The sequence below is a fragment of the Oncorhynchus tshawytscha genome, linkage group LG33 (genome assembly GCF_018296145.1).
Source record: "Oncorhynchus tshawytscha isolate Ot180627B linkage group LG33, Otsh_v2.0, whole genome shotgun sequence".
In the NCBI taxonomy this organism is placed as follows: Eukaryota; Metazoa; Chordata; class Actinopteri; order Salmoniformes; family Salmonidae; genus Oncorhynchus; species Oncorhynchus tshawytscha.
In genome coordinates, this window is record NC_056461.1 from 32,119,444 (window position 1) to 32,141,250 (window position 21,807).

The 21,807-nt window shown below is 42.0% G+C and overlaps 1 protein-coding gene across 4 annotated transcripts in view; it reads right to left on the reverse strand.

Annotated features, from left to right (window-relative positions):
* nrg2a (neuregulin 2a) overlaps positions 1-21,807 on the reverse strand; it is a 159,363-nt gene that overhangs the window by 28,935 nt on the left and 108,621 nt on the right. For 3 of the 4 annotated variants that reach the window (XR_006080644.1, XM_042310992.1, XM_024397791.2), the window contains exons 4-5: positions 20,608-20,728; positions 8,674-8,750 (exon numbers count right to left, since the gene is read on the reverse strand). Coding sequence is in view for 3 of the 4 variants with exons in the window: in XM_042310992.1 (XP_042166926.1) it covers positions 8,674-8,750; positions 20,608-20,728 (198 nt within the window). In the remaining variant the exon portion in view is untranslated. Of the gene's footprint in view, positions 1-8,173; positions 8,233-8,673; positions 8,751-20,607; positions 20,729-21,807 lie in introns of all 4 variants that reach the window. The other variant, XM_042310993.1, reaches the window with a different exon arrangement.

Here is a 21,807-nt window from a genome sequence, read left to right on the forward strand (position 1 = left end):
CATGCATGCCTCCAACTCAATCATCAAGTTTGCAGAATATTACCAACAATGACGAGACGGCCTACAGGGAGGATGTCAGGAAAATAACCTCACACTCAACGTCAACAAAACAAAGGAGATGATCGTGGACTTCAGGAAACAGCAGAGGGAGCACCCCCCTATCCACATTGACGGGACAGTAGTGGAGAGGGTAGTAAGTTTTAAGTTCCTCGGCGTACACATCACTGACAAATTGAATTGGTCCACCCATACAGACAGCGTGGTGAAGAAGGTGCAGCAATTTGGCTTGTCACCAAAAGCACTCACAAACTTTTACAGATGCACAATCGAGACCATCCTGTTGGGCTGTATCACCGCCTGGTACGGCAACTGCTGCGCCCACAACCGTAAGGCTCTCCAGAGGGTAGTGAGGTCTGCACAACGCATCACCGGGGGCAAACTACCTGCCCTCCAGGACACCTACACCACCCGATGTCACAGGAAGGCCATAAAGATCAACAAGGACAACTACCACCCGAGCCACTGCCTGTTCACGCCGCTATCATCCAGAAGGCGAGGTCAGTACAGGTGCATCACAGCTGGGACCGCGAGACTGGAAGACAGCTTCCATCTCAAGGCCATCAGACTGTTAAACAGCCACCACTAACATTGAGTGGCTGCTGCCAACATACTGACTCAACTCCAGCCACTTTAATAATGGAAAAATGTATGTAAAAATGTATCACTAGCCACTTTAAACAATGCCACTTAATATAATGTTTACATACCCTACATTACTCATCTCAGATGTATATACTGTACTCTATACCATTTACTGCATCTTGCCTATGCCGTTCTGTACCATCACTCATTCATATATTTGTATGTACCTATTCTTCATCCCTTTACACTTGTGTGTATAAGGTAGTTGTTGTGGAATTGTTAGGTTAGATTACTCGTTGGTTATTACTGCATTATCAGAACTAGAAGCACAAGCATTTTGCTACACTCACATTAACATCTCCTAACCATGTGTATGTGACAAATACAATTTGATTTGATTTGCCTGTTACTCAGGCCCAAAAGCCAGGATATGCATATAAGTGGTATGATTGGATAGAAAACACTTTGAAGTTTGTAGAAATGTTAACATAATGTATGAGACTATAACACAATTGATATGGTAGCCGAAAATCCCCCCCAAATTTTTTTTTTTTTTTAGATGCTCTTTCAATGGAAAGCTATGGGTCCTATGCAATTCCAGCTCCCAGATTGCAATTCCTATGGCTTCCACTAGATGTCAACAGTCTTTGTTTAAGGTTTCAGGCTTGTTCCTTCCAAAATGAGGAAGAATTTTGAGTTTTGGTACCAGGAGTCAAAGTTGGAAATCAGTGCGTGTGCGGGCAACGAAGAGGATGCACACTTGCTCATTTTTTTCTATTGAACATACTTCTTTCCGCATTAAATATTATATTTTAATTACATTTTAGGGTACATGAGGATTCAATAGAAACATAGTTTGACTCGTTTTAACAAAGTTTAGCGGTAGCTTTTTGGATGATTTTGTCTGCATGTTGAACGAGTGAATTACTGAAATTGATGGTGCCAACTAAACAGACTTTTTGAGATATAAAAAATACAGAGAAAGATTTTCAAAAAGTAAGTGATTATTTAATCGCTATTTGTGATTTTATGAAGACTGTGCTAGTTGAATTTTTTTTGATGTGGGGCGCCGTCCTCAAACAATCGCAATGTTAACCCTACTAGAGAACCATTATAACCCACTAGAGAAACACTACAACCCTACTATAACCCTACTAGAAAACCACTGTAACCCTACTAGAGAACCATTATGACCCTCCAACAGAACCATTATAAACCTACAATAACCCTACAAGAGAACCATTATAACCCTACTATAACCCCACAAGAAAATCATTACAAACCTACTATAGAACCACTAAATCCCCACTATAGAACAACTATAACCCTACTATAGAACCACTAAAACCCTACTAGAGAACCACTATAACCCTACTAGAGAACAATTATAACCATACTATAACCCTTCCAGTAAATCATTATAACCCTACTAGAGAACCAGTAAAACCCTACGAGAGAACTACTGCAACCCTACATTAACCCTAATAGAGAACCATTATAACCCTACTAGAGAACCGCTATAACCCTACTAGAGAAACATTATAACCCACTAGAGAAACGTTATAACCCTACTATAGAAACATTACAACCCACTAGAGAACCACTATAACCCTACTAGAGAACCATTATAACCCACTAGAGAAACATAACCCAACTATAGAAACATTACAACCCACTAGAGAACCACTATAACCCTACTAGACAATCATTATAACCCTATTAGAGAACCCCTACAACCATTCTGTAACCCTACTAGAGAACCACTACAACCCTACAAAGAGAGCCACTAAAACCCTACTAGAGAACCATTATAACCCACTAGTGAACCATTATAAACCACTAGAGAATCATTATAACTCTACTAGTGAACCATTATAACCCTACTATACATTTTTTTAAACTAATAGAGAACCATTATAAAGCACTAGTGAACCATTATAACTCTACTAGTGAACCATTATAACTCTACTCGAGAACCATTATAACCCTACTAGACAACCACTATAACCCTACCTGAACCCTACTAGATAACCCTACCTTTATCCTACTAGATAACCACTATAACCCTACCTTAACCCTACTAGATAACCACTATAACCCTACCTTAACCCTACTAGATAACCACTATAACCCTACCTTAACCCTACTAGACAACCACTATAACACTACTAGACAACCACTATAATTAACCCTACTAGACAACCACTATAACCCTACCTTAACCCTACTAGACAACCACTATAACCCTACTAGACAACCATTATAACCCTACCTTAACCCTACTAGACAACCACTATAATTAACCCTACTAGACAACCACTATAATCCTACCTTAACCCTACTAAACAACCACTATAAACCTACCTTAACCATACTAGATAACCACTATAACCCTACCTTAACCCTACTAGATAACCACTATAACCCTACCTTAACCCTACTAGACCACTATAACCCTACTAGACTACCATTATAACCCCTTAACCCTACTAGACAACCACTATAACCCTACCTTAACCCTACTAGATAACAACTATAACTCTACCTTAACCCTACTAGACAACCACTATAACCCTACCTTAACCCTACTAGATAACCACTATAGCCCTACCTTAACCCTACTAGACAACCACTATAATTAACCCTACTAGACAACCATTATAAGCCTACCTTAACCCTACTAGACATCCACAATAACCCTACCTTAACCCTACTAGATAACCACAATAACCCTACCTTAACTCTACTAGATAACCATTTTAACCCTACCTTAACAGTACTAGATAACCATTATAACCCTACTAGATAACCATTATAACCCTACCTTAACCCTACTAGACAACCATTATAACCCTACCTTAACCCTACTAGACATCTACTATAACCCTATAACCCTACTAGACAACCACTATAACCCTACCTTAACCCTACTAGACAACCACTATAACCCTACCTTAACCCTACTAGACATCCACTATAACCCTACCTTAACCCTACTAGATAACCACTATAACCCTACCTTAACCCTACTAGATAACCACTATAACCCTACTAGACAACCATTATAACCCTACCTTAACACTACTAGACAACCACTATAATTAACCCTACTAGACAACCACTATAACCCTACCTTAACCCTACTAAACAACCACTATAAACCTACCTTAACCGTACTAGATAACCACTATAACCCTACCTTAACCCTACTAGATAACCACTATAACCCTACCTTAACCCTACTAGACAACCACTATAACCCTACTAGACTACCATTATAACCCTACCTTAACCCTACTAGACATCCACTATAACCCTACCTTAACCCTACTAGACATCCACTATAACCCAACCTTAACCCTACTAGATAACCACTATAACCCTACCTTAACCCTACTAGATAACCACTATAACCCAACTAGACAACCATTATAACCCTACCTTAACACTACTAAACAACCACTATAAACCTACCTTAACCGTACTAGATAACCACTATAACCCTACCTTAACCCTACTAGATAACCACTATAACCCTACCTTAACCCTACTAGACAACCACTATAACCCTACTAGACTACCATTATAACCCTACCTTAACCCTACTAGATAACCACTATAACCCTACCTTAACCCTACTAGATAACCACTATAACCCTACCTTAACCCTACTAGACAACCACTATAACCCTACTAGACTACCATTATAACCCTACCTTAACCCTACTAGACAACCACTATAATTAACCCTGCTAGACAACCACTATAACCCTACCTTTACCCTACTAGACAACGACTATAAACCTACCTTAACCCTACTCGACAACCACTATAATTAACCCTACTAAACAACCACTATAACCCTACCTTATCGCTACTAGATAACCACTATAGCCCTACCTTAACCCTACTAGACAACCACTATAACCCTACCTTAACCCTACTAGATAACCACAATAACCCTACCTTAACCCTACTAGACAACCACTATAACCCAACCTTAACCCTACTAGACAACCACTATAATTAACCCTACCAGACAACCACTATAACCCTACCTTAACCCTACTAGATAACCACTATAACCCTACTAGATAACCCTACCTTAACCCTACTAGACAACCACTATGATTAACCCTGCTAGATAACCACTATAACCCTACTAGACAACCATTATAACCCTACCTTAACCCTACTAGACAACGACTATAACCCTACCTTAACCCTACTAGACAACCACTATAATTAACCCTACTAGACAACCACTATAATTAACCCTACTAGACAACCATTATAACCCTACCTTATCGCTACTAGATAACCACTATAACCCTACTAGACAACCACTATAATTAACCCTACTAGACAACCACTATAACCCTACCTTAACCCTACTAGACAACCACTACAACCCTACTAGACTACCATTATAACCCTACCTTAACCCTACTAGACATCCACTATAACCCTACCTTAACCCTACTAGATAACCACTATAACCCTACTAGACAACCATTATAACCCTACCTTAACACTACTAGACAACCACTATAATTAACCCTACTAGACAACCACTATAACCCTACCTTAACCCTACTAGACAACCTCTATAACCCTACTAGACAACCATTATAACCCTACCTTAACCCTACTAGACAACCACTATAACCCTACTAGACAACCACTATAACCCTACCTTAACCCTACTAGACAACCACTACAACCCTACTAGACTACCATTATAACCCTACCTTAACCCTACTAGACATCCACTATAACCCAACCTTAACCCTACTAGATAACAACTATAACCCTACCTTAACCCTACTAGATATCCACTATAACCCTACCTTAACCCTACTAGATAACCACTATAACCCTACCTTAACCCTACTAGATAACCACTATAACCCTACTAGATAACAACTATAACCCTACCTTAACCCTACTAGACATCCACTATAACCCTACCTTAACCCTACTAGATAACCACTATAACCCTACTAGATAACAACTATAACCCTACCTTAACCCTACTAGACATCCACTATAACCCTACCTTAACCCTACTAGATAACCACTATAACCCTACTAGATAACAACTATAACCCTACCTTAACCCTACTAGACATCCACTATAACCCTACCTTAACCCTACTAGATATCCACTATAACCCTACCTTAACCCTACTAGATAACCACTATAACCCTACTAGATAACAACTATAACCCTACCTTAACCCTACTAGATATCCACTATAACCCTACCTTAACCCTACTAGATAACCACTATAACCCTACCTTAACCCTACTAGATAACCACTATAACCCTACTAGATAACAACTATAACCCTACCTTAACCCTACTAGACATCCACTATAACCCTACCTTAACCCTACTAGACAACCACTTTAACCCTTTGAAATTTTAAGGAGGATTCAATCCCTTTTGGAGATTTAAACTGCCCTTAAAAAAAAGTCATGGATAAATACTAGTTAACCCAGGGTCATGTTGATGTGTAAACACAGGGAAACATAGCAACCCTGAGTGGGGCACAAATACCATGATCCCACACAGTATGCGGACATACAGTTAAATGCCAAAATAAAGGAAACTCTTGAGTAAATGAGGGATACAAAGCATATTGAAAGCAGGTGCTTCCACACAGGTGTGGTTCCTGAGTATATTAAACAATTATCATCCTATCATGCTTAAGGTCCTGTATAAAAATGACTGCATCGGTGATTACTACATTGTTGGTTTAGAGCTTGTAAGGCATTTCACTGTATTGGTGCACTTGACAATAAAATGTGTCATTTGAAAAATGCCCAGGTGCTCATTATTTTGGCTACCATGGCTAGAAGAGATCTCAATGACTTTGAAAGAGGGGTCTCAAGAGCATAGAGGTTTTAAAGGGTGTGTAGGTTTTGTCTCAGTCACCAGATCTCAACCCAATTGAACACTTATGTGAGATTCTGGAGTGGTGCCTGAGACAGCGTTTTAAAACACCATCAACAAAATGATGGAATTTCTTGCGTAAGAATTACGTTGCATTCCTCCAATAAAGTCCTCCAATAAAGTTTCAGACACTTGTAGAGTCTATGCCAAGGTCCATTGAAGCTGTTCTGGCTCGTTGTGGCCCAACGCCCTTTTAAGACACTTTATATGTTGGTGTTTCCTTTATTTGGGCAGTTAACTGTACATCAGAGCCAGTAGCTTCGAGGGATGAGCTGTCGAGCTCAAGTTCTCCACATGCGTCTCTAATCTGGGTGTGATTGTGAGGTTGATGGACATGCTTGCTGGGGTTGCCAATGTGGAGCGCTGGTGTTGGGTTAAGATCTGTCGCCCCAGGCCACTAGTGCTGTTTAACACTACACTGTAATGTAATTATAGGGCAGGAACTCAGGGCCGAGGAGGACCTCTGTGAGAGCAGGCAGAGTTTGTTGTTTTACTGTGAGAATGGCATTCTGCTGTTAAAGCTTGGGAATTGTTATTGCAGAAACAGTGAGGAGAATAGCAGGGTAAGCTCTGTGTGTGTGTGTGTGTGTGTGTGTATGTGCATGTGCACATGTGTGGTCAGGGAATACAACTAAGAATGGCATTGTCCATACATGTCCTGATCCATGATGTGACCAGGCAGGTGTTGTCATTGTATACTGCCTAGGCATTTCATTCAGACAAGCATGTTCCAGATGAAGTGATGCAATACCTACATGCTTATTTTGCCTATTGCATTTAGTGATGATCCATGGGCAATATGGATAGTCAAAAAGTACCCTGGGTAGTTTATCTTATCAATAACAAATTGACAAAAGATACAGAGAAATTAGAATAACGACCAGTTAATGTAATCAGTCAATTAGGACTGTAATGTAATTTGTATTACAACTGGCAATGTCATTAAGCTGAATCAGGCGTCATCGGTCTTATTCCTAACAGTTATGTCACCTGACATTCCTGTTTGATAACTAATGCAATATAATCAGGGTATTTCTGTCCATGGATCAGCACTAATGTTATCACAAATGACTTTGGTTTTCTCCCTGACTGGAGACACACACAGCAATCCAAGTATTCCATTCTAGCAAAGCACATGCAATTACTGTACATATCAATGTCAAGGACATTCAGTACCAAGTCACATGCCGACTGAACTTGTTGAAGGGGATCCAGTGAATGCATCTCTACGCTAATTGTCTGTAATGCGGTCATTTGTTTTAAAATTAGAACATCAACAAATGAACGATGTTGGTCTGAATGGAGCATCGCCGCAGGGATGAGTCAACACACACAGATGGCAGAGAACAGCTATTAGGACCAAACAACATAGAGTCCTGCCACATGTCAACATCCTGTACCACATGCAGGAGAGACAGACAGACAGACGGACAGACGGACAGACGGACAGACGGACAGACGGACAGACGGACAGGCAGGCAGGCAGGCAGGCAGGCAGGCAGGCAGGCAGATAGACAGACATACAGACAAGCAGACAGGCAGATAGATAGACAGAAGAGGAAATGGACATACGGTAGAAACTGGCCATGACGTAGTTTTGACAGCGATCACCAGTAAAGTCATTTGGACACCTGATGGAAAGAAACAAAACCACAAACAGAGAGGGAGGTGGGAGGGAGGAGGAAGGGAGGAAGAAGGGAAGAGGAATGAGGAAGGGAAAAGGGAGGGAGGGAGGGAGGGAGGGAGGAGGGAGAGGGAGAGGGAGAGAGAGAGAGAGAGAGAGAGAGAGAGAGAGCAGAGATGGAGGATATCGAGAGGAGAGGATATGAACAAGAGACAGAGAGGAAATGAAAGGAGAAAGACAGAGAAAGAAAGAAGCAGAAGAAAACTGAATTAGAACCGCAGCAACACCAGAGACAGTAGAAGCAAAGCGATCCCACCGGTGACACTGTTGTGCCGCGCACCACCCATGGCTTTGGTTGACCTGAGAGGAAGGAGGAGGAAGAGGACCCTAGAGGAAGCCCAGTGACAACGTGACTCTGTTCTCAGCTGTTGGTGTCATGTGAACATACTTTTGTAAGGATTGGGCATGCGCAACCGCAGCGGCTCTGTTTGCAAACACCGCTGGCCGAAGAATCCATCTGGACATCTGGGGAGGAGGAGAGGGGGACAACATGATATGAAAAACGCAGTAGTGAATTCTGTACACACGTTACTGGTGAAGGCCTGAAAGAGAGGTTACATTACAATATGCAATAGGGTGGTCCAGAAACATTACACTAAAAAGCATCACTAGGTTTTGGCTTACTCAGTCAAGTAATTGGGTTAGAAATGAGTGTCACTCAACAAGAGTGAATGTCTCTTGCTGAATAGAAGGCAGTTGACCATGAGGTCCATGAGGACTCAATGATCTCTACCATCCTAGTCTATCTGTATAATCTAACAATCAATAGTGTCATGTGTTCAAACACATTAACACTGGTAGGAACATGTATGCTCATGAAGGCAACATTTCCACACCACCAGTTCTTAGCAAACAAACTGTAGCTGCATCCAACAGCGCCTGTTGGTAGAGAATCAGGTAACATAGAAGCATAGACATGGAAACATTGGGACTGAGGCATATAGCTGGATCAAACAATAGACAATATAGGATATGGGCTCATGGCAACATTAGACAACTTTAGAAGGGCTCAAAACATCTGGATTCTGGAGTGAACCATCACTTAAACAAACTCTGCCTTTGCATTGGATGGCACTTTGCATTGGATGGCACTATAAAACAGTCAGAGTAAAAATCAAATTAGATCATATCAAATGTTATTTGTCACATACACGTGTTTAGCAGATGTTATTGCGGGTGAAGTGAAAATCTAGTGTTTCTAGCTCCAACAGTGCAGTAATATCTAACAAGTAATATCTAACAATACACACAATCTAAAGTAAATAAATGGAATTAAGAATATATAAATATTTGGACGAGTAATGTCAGCACGGCTTTGATTAAGCTACAGCAGAATAGGATAGAATACAGTATATACATATGAGATGGGCAAAGCAAAATATGTAAACATTATTAAAGTGACTCGTGTTCCGTTATTAAAGTGGCCAGTGATGTCAAGTCTATGTATATAGGCAGCAGCCTCTAATGTACTAATGATGACTATTTAACAGTCTGATGGCCTTGAGATAGAAGCTGTTGTTCAATCTCTCAGTCCCAGCTTTGATGCACCTGTACTGACCTCGCCTTCTGAATGATAGCGCGGTGAACAGGCAGTGGTGATCTTGATGATCTTTTTGGCCTTCCTGTGACATCGGGTGCTGTAGGTGTCCTGGAGGGCAGGTAGCTTGCCCCCGGTGATGCGTTTTGCAGACCGCACCATCCTCTGGAGAGCCCTGCGGTTGTGGGCGGCGCATTTGCCGTACCAGGTGGTGATACAGCCCTACAGGATGCTCTCAATTGTGCGTCTGTAAAAGTTTGTGAGGGTTTTAGGTTCCAAGCCAAATATCTTCAGCCTCCTGAGGTTGTGTGGGTGGACCATTTAAATTTGTCAGTGATGTGTACGCCGAGGAACTTGAAGCTTCCACATTTTTCCCTGCAGTCCCGTCAAAATAGAGGGGTGTTCCCTCTGCTGTTTCCTGAAGTCCATCCATGTGGGGCCCCAGTGTTGAGGATCAGCGAAGTGGAGGTGTTGTTTCCTATCTTCCCAACTGGGGGCGGCCCGTCAGGAAGTCCAGGGCAGGGTTCAGACCCAGGGCTTCGAGCTTAACGATGAGCTTGGAGGGTACTATGGTGTTGAATGCTGAGCTATAGTCAATGAACAGCATTCTTACATAGGTATTCCTCTTGTCCAGATGGGATAGGGCAGTTTGCAGGTCTACTGTACAGTATCAGGTAAGATAGAGGTGTTATGATCCTTGACTAGTCTCTCAAAGTACTTGATGACAGAAGTGAGTGCTACGGAGCAGGAACAACGGTGGACATCTTGAAGCATGCGGGGACAACAGACATAGGGAGAGATTGAATATATCCGTAAACACTCTAGCCAGCTGGTCTGCGCACGGTCTGAGGTCACGGCTAAGGATGCCATCTGGGCCGGCAATTTTGTGAGGGTTAACACGCTTAAATGTCTTACTCACTTCGGCCACGGAGAAGGAGAGCACACAGTCCTTGGAAGCGGGCTGCATCGGTGGCACTGTGTAATCCTCAAAGCGGGCGGTGAAGGTGTTTAGCTTGTCCGGAAGCAAGACGTCAGTGTCCGTGGCTAGTTTTCCCTTTGTTGTCCGTGACTGTCTGTAGACATGGCTGGCAGACTTAGTAGGAGGGTACACTGTTCAAAATACAAAAACATTCCCTTTTCCTCCAGTCTGTCTCTTCCTCTCCCTCTCTCCTAATATCCCCAATTTTGCAGATATTAGGCCGCCCGTCCCCACCTCCCCATCTGTGCTGTTATAACTGACAGGTACACCAGTGAGAAAGGCAGAGGTCGTGGACTAATGTTCCCCTGATTGAGAGTGCCAGAGGGGTGGGCCTACATGTGTCCTCAAGTGCCCCACCAGGGAGGTAGGGGGGTGCATGGGGAAACCAACCCACAGGGATGAAACACCCCCCCCTCCAATCACACCATCCCCCTCTCTTTCTAACCTATTGGCCTCTTCCTTCTTCACATGGGGTTGCAAATAGCCCTGCATCATTTGACTTGGGACCTGTATAGAAGATAACTCATTCTGTTACATATGTTGAATCTTTATTATCCTGGTAATAAAACGCAGTAGGCCCCCTGCCTGTGCACTTCATCATATAGCAACCACATATCATTTTGGCCATGATGTTCTGGGAGACTTTTATTGCACTTTTATGTCTCTCTCTGTGCCCACGTCTTTGTTCCCTGGCCTTTCTACATGTCTGGTGGAGAGGAGTGCATTGAATATGGTGAAGACAGTTGACGTCCAGAGTTACACTGTCACGCCTCTTTCATGTTGGCAAAGCTCTGTTGAGTTTGCTCATGAACCACAACAACCATATTTTAATAATAACAATAATAATTATCATTGATTCAACTTTTATAGTGCTGTACATAAAGAACATTTCAAAGTGCTGTAAAGCAACAAAAACAAAAAACAAGCAATTTAAAAACAACATAATTATTCATCATGAGTAGATCGACAGTCAAGAGACTAAAGGTTGAGAATGTTCATGGCTTGATTGAGGTCAGCGCAGGGAGGAGGTGTTCAAAGAGAAGAGCCGGGAAGCAGGGAGGAGGTGTTCAAAGAGAAGAGCCGGAAGCAGGGAGGCGGGAGGCAGCACGTTGTCATCATTCCACACTCTCTCTCCACCAACAGGACCGTTAATCCACCAGAGGTCATTCCTGGTGATTTATGACATTTCTAAAATGTCTCCCAGAAATATTATGATATTCCATCATGTCTAATGACTCATACTGAGTGATATGTTAAATGGAGGATCACACAATAATAGGGAAAGACTGCTGGAGAAATGACTAAGACCAATGCACTGTCACTGTAAAATCTACAAATGTTGAAATCTGTCCTCATTAAGGAAACGGTGTACAAATTGAGCACACATTGAAAGAAATCTATATCGGTTTGAGGTTTTTAAACAGGATTAAATATCTTCTTTCAACATAAACCAAGAACACAGCACATAGCACACAAGCATTGCAGCAGAACAAACCCATTAGACTAAAGACACAGTAATGACCCCAAAGGCAATTAGCAGTCGGATGTCTGATGGGTGTTCTTCTTCTTCCTCCATGAAGAATATTGGCCTGATGAGTCATACATGTACCTCTGACCTACAGTACAGACTGTACCTGATCCAGACTCATATTATTCACTGGTCCTGTCTGTTTTCTTGTCCCCGACCTGCAGGAATCTTTGCTAATGTGGCTGATACTGTGTAACATGGCTGATACTGTGTAACATGGCTGATACTGTGTAACATGGCTGATACTGTGTAACATGGCTGATACTGTGTAACATGGCTGATACTGTGTAACATGGCTGATACTGTGTAACATGGCTGATACTGTGTAACATGCCATGAACTACAGTGCCACTGGATTACCTTCATTCGTTAAACTTTTCCTTCCCCTCTAAAGAACTATATATTTCAAAGTGAAGGAGCTGGACATTCAAATAGGGCCAGCTGTCGGCCGGACTTGTTCAGCAGATGAGTAATACCGGCTGAAGCCTGGCCTATATTGAATGAGATGGCTTTGGGGCAACAATTCCCCGCAGGCCTCCACTGCATTATCCAACTCTTCTGGACCCGTGCCTCGACCGTGAGTGAATTAGCTGCAGCAATTGAGTTATTGCTCCCTCCAATTTGTACACAGCTTATTGAATGGCTGTTGCAGCCATGTCCTCACTGTTGCTGAGCAGTGTTGCTGGAGCCAGCAGAACACACACAACGGCTGGCCAGTGGACGTACACACTATTCTTCATCGTAGACCAACATGGAAGCACATGATGTTTACATAATGGACCAAAGCACACTATGATAGGATGTGATACTGACACTGTAGAGATGTCAAACACAACAGCACACCACTCATTCTCCAGCACAGACTGTCATATTGATGCAAACTGTCACGATACGGGATAGCATCATAAACATTTACATGTTTTGAGCTTGCTGCAAGGACATGTTTTTTGAAATGACAACACCCAGAATACAAACCCATATACTTCATGCACATTCTTGCATACGCAGTTATAATACAGCTTCATGATGATGTTATAGTACAGCTTCATAATGTTGTTCTAGTACAGCTTCATAATGTTGTTATAGTACAGCTTCATAATGTTATGGTACAGCTTCATAATGTTATGGTACAGCTTCATAATGTTGTTATAGTACAGCTTCATAATGTTATGGTACAGCTTCATAATGTTGTTCTAGTACAGCTTCATAATATTGTTATAGTACAGCTTCATAATGTTGTTATAGTACAGCTTCATAATGTTATAGTACAGCTTCATAATGTTGTTCTAGTACAGCTTCATAATGTTGTTTTAGTACAGCTTCATAATGTTGTTATAGTACAGCTTCATAATGTTGTTCTAGCACAGCTTCATAATGTTGTTATAGTACAGCTTCATAATGTTGTTATAGTACAGCTTCATAATGTTGTTATAGTACAGCTTCATAATGTTGTTATAGTACAGCTTCATAATGTTGTTCTAGCACAGCTTCATAATGTTGTTATAGTACAGCTTCATAATGTTGTTATAGTACAGCTTCATAATGTTGTTCTAGCACAGCTTCATAATGTTATGGTACAGCTTCATAATGTTGTTCTAGTACAGCTTCATAATGTTGTTATAGTACAGCTTCATAATGTTGTTATAGTACAGCTTCATAATGATGTTATAGTACAGCTTCATAATGTTGTTCTAGTACAGCTTCATAATGTTGTTATAGTACAGCTTCATAATGTTGTTATAGTACAGCTTCATAATGTTATGGTACAGCTTCATAATGTTGTTCTAGTACAGCTTCATAATGATGTTATAGTACAGCTTCATAATGTTGTTATAGTACAGCTTCATAATGTTGTTCTAGTACAGCTTCATAATGTTGTTATAGTACAGCTTCATAATGTTGTTCTAGTACAGCTTCATAATGTTGTTCTAGTACAGCTTCATAATGATGTTATAGTACAGCTTCATAATGTTGTTCTAGTACAGCTTCATAATGTTATAGTACAGCTTCATAATGTTGTTCTAGTACAGCTTCATAATGTTGTTATAGTACAGCCTCATAATGTTGTTCTAGCACAGCTTCATAATGTTGTTCTAGTACAGCTTCATAATGTTCTAGTACAGCTTCATAATGTTGTTCCAGTACAGCTTCATAATGTTATAGTACAGCTTCATAATGTTGTTATAGTACAGCTTCATAATGTTATAGTACAGCTTCATAATGTTGTTATAGTACAGCTTCATAATGATGTTATAGTACAGCTTCATAATGTTATAGTACAGCTTCATAATGTTGTTCTAGTACAGCTTCATAATGTTGTTATAGTACAGCTTCATAATGTTGTTCTAGTACAGCTTCATAATGTTGTTATAGTACAGCTTCATAATGATGTTATAGTACAGCTTCATAATGTTGTTCTAGTACAGCTTCATAATGTTATAGTACAGCTTCATAATGTTATAGTACAGCTTCATAATGTTGTTATAGTACAGCTTCATAATGTTATAGTACAGTTTCATAATGTTGTTATAGTACAGCTTCATAATGATGTTATAGTACAGCTTCATAATGTTGTTATAGTACAGCTTCATAATGTTATAGTACAGTTTCATAATGTTGTTATAGTACAGCTTCATAATGATGTTATAGTACAGCTTCATAATGATGTTATAGTACAGCTTCATAATGTTATAGTACAGCTTCATAATGATGTTATAGTACAGCTTCATAATGTTGTTCTAGTACAGCTTCATAATGTTATAGTACAGCTTCATAATGTTGTTCTAGTACAGCTTCATAATGTTATAGTACAGCTTCATAATGATGTTATAGTACAGCTTCATAATGTTGTTCTAGTACAGCTTCATAATGATGTTATAGTACAGCTTCATAATGATGTTATAGTACAGCTTCATAATGTTATAGTACAGCTTCATAATGATGTTATAGTACAGCTTCATAATGTTATAGTACAGCTTCATAATGATGTTATAGTACAGCTTCATAATGTTATAGTACAGCTTCATAATGTTGTTCTAGTACAGCTTCATAATGTTGTTATGGTACAGCTTCATAATGTTGTTCTAGTACAGCTTCATAATGATGTTATAGTACAGCTTCATAATGTTGTTATAGTACAGCTTCATAATGTTGTTCTAGTACAGCTTCATAATGTAGTTATGGTACAGCTTCATAATGTTGTTCTAGTACAGCTTCAAAATTATGTTATAGTACAGCTTCATAATGATGTTATAGTACAGCTTCATAATGTTGTTATAGTACAGCTTCATAATGTTGTTCTAGTACAGCTTCATAATGTTATAGTACAGCTTCATAATGTTGTTCTAGTACAGCTTCATAATGTTGTTCTAGTACAGCTTCATAATGTTGTTCTAGTACAGCTTCATAATGTTATAGTACAGCTTCATAATGTTGTTCTAGTACAGCTTCATAATGATGTTATAGTACAGCTTCATAATGTTGTTATAGTACAGCTTCATAATGTTGTTATAGTCCAGCTTCATAATGTTATAGTACAGCTTCATAATGTTGTTCTAGCACAGCTTCATAATGTTGTTATAGTACAGCTTCATAATGTTGTTCTAGTACAGCTTCATAATGATGTTATAGTACAGCTTCATAATGTTGTTCTAGTACAGCTTCATAATGTTGTTCTAGTACAGCTTCATAATGTTGTTCTAGTACAGCTTCATAATGTTGTTATAGTACAGCTTCATAATGATGTTATAGTACAGCTTCATAACGTTGTTCTAGTACAGCTTCATAACGTTGTCATGGTACAGCTTCATAACGTTGTTATGGTACAGCTTCATAACGTTGTCATGGTACAGCTTCATAACGTTGTTATGGTACAGCTTCATAACGTTGTCATGGTACAACTTCTGCACACCCAAACATGAACTTATATTGGCACATTTCAACATGGAAGTAAGGAAATGCACCTCAACATGCTCACCCTGGCATACATAACATTCAGTACATGACTCAGAATCTGATAGCAGGAAAGCTCATCGTTCCCACATTCACAATCAATAGAAAAACATGTATCTTCCAATAACAAAATGTCCTTAGCGCTCTTGATTAATCTGACCCCCTTTTCAAAGGTCTTGAGATGTAAGCAATAATTCTATTTACCTCGCTCGAGGTCTCTGACTGGCGTAAATATTTGTTTCCCTACTAAACCAGTGAACCATTACATCATGTGCGAGGCTCCTGCACGCTAAACGTGGGCTGAGAACCATGACCATCCATCCTCCTCATCAGCAATGGAAGTATACATGAAAGAGATTTCTGTATATACAGGCAGTGCCTTCCTGTACTGCTCTGCTCTACTCTACTCTGCTCTACTGGTGCTTCTGTGAGCGATCAGGGAAGGGGGGTTGCTAAGAGGGAGGAAGGATGGGGTAATAGAGGGGGATAGACAGGGTGATAGAGGGGGATAGATGTGGTGATCGAGGGGGATAGATGTGGTGAGAGGGGGATTGGGTAGATGGATTGGGTGATAGAGAGGGGTATGGGGTGATAGAGGGGGATAGAGGGGATACAGTTGGGGTGATAGTGGGGGATAGATGGGGTGATTGAGGGGTGATAGATGGGGTGATAGAGGGAGAATAGATGGGGTGATAGAGGGGGATAGACAGGGTGATAGAGGGGTGATAGAGGGAGGATAGATGGGATGATAGAGGGAGGATATATGGGGGGTGAAAGGTGGGATGATAGAGGGAGGATAGATGGGGTGATAGAGGGGTGATAGAGGGAGGATAGATGGGATGATAGAGGGAGGGTAGATGGGGTGATAGGTGGGATGATAGAGGGAGGATAAATGGGATGATAGAGGGAGGATATATGGGGTGATAGATGGGGTGATAGAGGGGTGATAGATGTAGATGGATGGGGTGATAGAGGGGTGATAGATGTAGATGGATGGGGGTGATAGAGGGGTGATAGAGGTAGATGGATGGGGTGATAGAGGGGTGATAGAGGTAGATGGATGGGGTGATAGAGGGGTGATAGAGGGGTGATAGAGGTAGATGGATGGGGTGATAGAGGTAGATGGATGGGGTGATAGAGGGGTGATAGAGGTAGATGGATGGGGTGATAGAGGGGTGATAGAGGTAGATGGATAGGGTGACTTATATTTGTATTTGTATTTATGCTGCCAAAGCAGCAGCTACTCTTCCTGGTGTCCAGAAAAATTAAGGCAGTTCATACTATTTTAAAACATTACAATACATTCACAGATTTCACAACACACTGTGTGCTCTCAGGCCCCTACTCCACCACTACCACATATCTACAGTACTAAATCCATGTGTATGTATAGTGCATATGTTATCGTGTGTGCGTGTGTGTGTGTGTGTGTGTGTGTGTGTGTGTGTGTGTGTGTGTGTGTGTGTGTGTGTGTGTGTGTGATGTGTGTGTGTGTGTAGTGTGTGTGTGTGTGTGTGTGTGTGTGTGTGTGTGTGTGTGTGTGTGTGTGTGTGGTGACATGTTTGTGTTGCTAATAGAGGGGGTGGATGGGGTGATATAGGGGGATAGACAGGGGATAGAGGGGGTGGTGGGGTGATAGGGGGGGTATAGACAGGGTGATAGAGGTAGATGGATGGGGTATGGGGGATAGACAGGGTGATAGAGGGGGGGTGGGGTGATGGATAGACAGGGTGATAGAGGGGGTGGTGGGGTGATAGAGGGGGGATAGACAGGGTGATAGAGGGGGTGATGGGGTGACAGAGGGGGATAGACAGTGTGATAGAGGGGGTTATGGGGTGATAGAGGGGGTGATGGGGTGACAGAGGGGGATAGACAGTGTGATAGAGGGGTGATGGGGTGATAGAGGGGGATGAGGATCAGTAGAAAGGATAGACAGGGTGATAGAGGGGATGAGGATCAGTAGAAGGGGATAGACAGGGTGATAGAGGGGGATGAGGATCAGTAGAAGAGGATAGACAGGGTGATAGAGGGGATGAGGATCAGTAGAAGGGGATAGACAGGGTGATAGAGGGGGATGAGGATCAGTAAGGAGAAGAGGATAGACAGGGTGATAGAGGGGGATGAGGGTCAGTAGAAGAGGATAGACAGGGTGATAGAGGGGGATGAGGATCAGTAGAAGAGGATAGACAGGGTGATAGAGGGGGATGAGGATCAGTAGAAGGGGATAGACAGGGTGATAGAGGGGGATGAGGATCAGTAGAAGAGGATAGACAGGGTGATAGAGGGGATGAGGATCAGTAGAAGGGGATAGACAGGGTGATAGAGGGGGATGAGGATCAGTAGAAGGGGATAGACAGGGTGATGAGAGGGGGATGAGGATCAGTAGAAGGGGATAGACAGGGTGATAGAGGGGGATGAGGATCAGTAGAAGGGGATAGAGGGGATGAGGATCAGTAGAAGGGGATAGACAGGGTGATAGAGGGGGATGAGGATCAGTAGAAGAGGATAGACAGGGTGATAGAGGGGGATGAGGATCAGTAGAAGAGGATAGACAGGGTGATAGAGGGGGATGAGGATCAGTAGAAGGGGATAGACAGGGTGATAGAGGGGGATGAGGATCAGTAGAAGAGGATAGACAGGGTGATAGAGGGGTATGAGGATCAGTAGAAGGGGATAGACAGGGTGATAGAGGGGGATGAGGATCAGTAGAAGGGGATAGACAGGGTGATAGAGGGGGATGAGGATCAGTAGAAGGGGATAGACAGGGTGATAGAGGGTGATGAGGATCAGTAGAAGGGGATAGAGGGGGATGAGGATCAGTAGAAGGGGATAGACAGGGTGATAGAGGGGGATGAGGATCAGTAGAAGAGGATAGACAGGGTGATAGAGGGGGATGAGGATCAGTAGAAGAGGATAGACAGGGTGATAGAGGGGGATGAGGATCAGTAGAAGGGGAAAGACAGGGTGATAGAGGGGGATGAGGATCAGTAGAAGGGGATAGACAGGGTGATAGAGGGGGATGAGGATCAGTAGAAGGGGATAGAAAGGGTGATACAGGGGGATGAGGATCAGTAGAAGGGGATAGACAGGGTGATAGAGGGGGATGAGGATTAGTAGAAGGGGATAGACAGGGTGATAGAGGGGGATGAGGATCAGTAGAAGAGGATAGACAGGGTGATAGAGGGGGATGAGGATCAGTAGAAGAGGATAGACAGGGTGATAGAGGGGGATGAGGATCAGTAGAAGAGGATATACAGGGTGATAGAGGGGGATGAGGATCAGTAGAAGAGGATATACAGGGTGATAGAGGGGGATGAGGATCAGTAGAAGGGGATAGACAGGGTGATAGAGGGGATGAGGATCAGTAGAAGAGGATATACAGGGTGATAGAGGGGGATGAGGGTCAGTAGAAGAGGATAGACAGGGTGATAGAGGGGGATGAGGATCAGTAGAAGAGGATATACAGGGTGATAGAGGGGTTGAGGATCAGTAGAAGGGGATAGACAGGGTGATAGAGGGGGATGAGGATCAGTAGAAGGGGATAGACAGGGTGATAGAGGGGATGAGGATCAGTAGAAGAGGATAGACAGGGTGATAGAGGGGGATGAGGGTCAGTAGAAGAGGATAGACAGGGTGATAGAGGGGGATGAGGATCAGTAGAAGAGGATATACAGGGTGATAGAGGGGGTTGAGGATCAGTAGAAGGGGATAGACAGGGTGATAGAGGGGGATGAGGATCAGTAGAAGAGGATAGACAGGGTGATAGAGGGGGATGAGGATCAGTAGAAGAGGATAGACAGGGTGATAGAGGGGGATGAGGATCAGTAGAAGAGGATAGGGAAAAGGGCTCTGACACGTTTGAGAGAAGAGGGTTAGAAATCTCTTGACTGGAATGTTAATTCTATCAATGCAATGAAAGGACGAATGTGATTGACAGCGACTGAACAACAGTGGACAACTGAAGCATCATACAACTTTACTCTTTCTGTAAAGAATTACATACGGGATTTAGGAGTGGAGAGAAAAACAGAATTATTAACAATTCATCTCTCACTACAATATATATATATATATATATATATATTGGTTTTATTATTTGTGTACTTGTTTTACATTTTACTGAATTGTTATTGACTAGTAACATTTCACGACAACATCTACTGAACTGTGTACATAACCACTAAACTTTGATTTTAATTGATTGACGCTAATTAAAGAACACGTAGCCTAACAACAAATAAAACAGTCCAAGCAGAGTCCAAACAAAGAGAACAATACCACCAAATGGTGCACTGTGAAGAATCCCGAAAGAACAGAGAGGACTCACTTGCAGGAGAACTGATTGATACCATGTATGAAGTAACAGTCGCCGCCGTTCACGCAGTAGGCCTTCTCTGAGTCATTGCATCTTCTGGCATGGCCCGAGCCTGGAGACGGTGTGGTAGTTACTGCAGAGTAAGACAGAGTTACATGTTATTATAAACTGCGTGATTCCAGCACTGAATGCTGATTGGCTGAAAGCCATGGTATATCAGACCGTATACCATGGGTATGACAAAACAACATATTTTTTTACTCTTCACATTACATTGGTAACCAGTTTATAATAGCAATAAGGCACCTCTGTGGTTTGTGGTGCATGGCCAATATACCAAGGCTAAGGGCTGTATCCAGGCACTCAGCATTGTGTCATGCATAAGAACAGCCCTTTGCCGTGGTATATTGTCCATACTGTATACCACACCCCCTTGGTCCTTAATGCTTAAATAACACAGCCATACCAGTACTGTAGACAGTTAGAGCTTTTGTTACTGGAGTTGAGATACAATGTATATTCTGTCAAATAATACTTGAAACTAAGAGGGCTCTATACCGGGAAAATATGTAGAAGAGATGTCATATGTCTTAAAATACAGTGAAATATTCTACAATGTCATGTAGGTAAACTCATAGATACAGGTGCTGCAACTCCAGATGAAGTTTCTTATCAGGTCAATCACTTGTTGTTTTGTGAGTGATTTTATATACAATGCAAGACAGAAACAGTCATTTGATCACTCATCCTCCACTTTAAACGGTCAGGTCTTTCCTTCCACGAATTGCATTGTCTCTCTCAGTAGTGTTGACACTGACTCAAGACGCTCAATGAGCAAAGATAAATATTTCCCCTTACAGAGCGTAAGAGTCCTTGTTTATACCTCCGATTCAGATCTTTGGAATGGAATGACTGAATGTCACGCTGACTGTTGGTGTTGGAGTCGTGCTTGGCCACACAGTTGTGGGTAAACAGAGAGTACAGGAGGGGACTAAGCACGCACCCCTGAGGGGCCACTGTGTTGACGATCAGCATGGCGGATGTGTTTTGCCTACCCTTACTACCTGGGGGCGGCCCATCAGGAAGTCCAGGATTCAGTTGCAGAGAGAGGTGTTTAGTCCCGTGGTCCTTAGCTTTGTGATGAGCTTTGAGGGCATTATGGTGTTGAACACTGAGCTGTAGTCAATTAACAGCATTCTCACATAGGTGTTC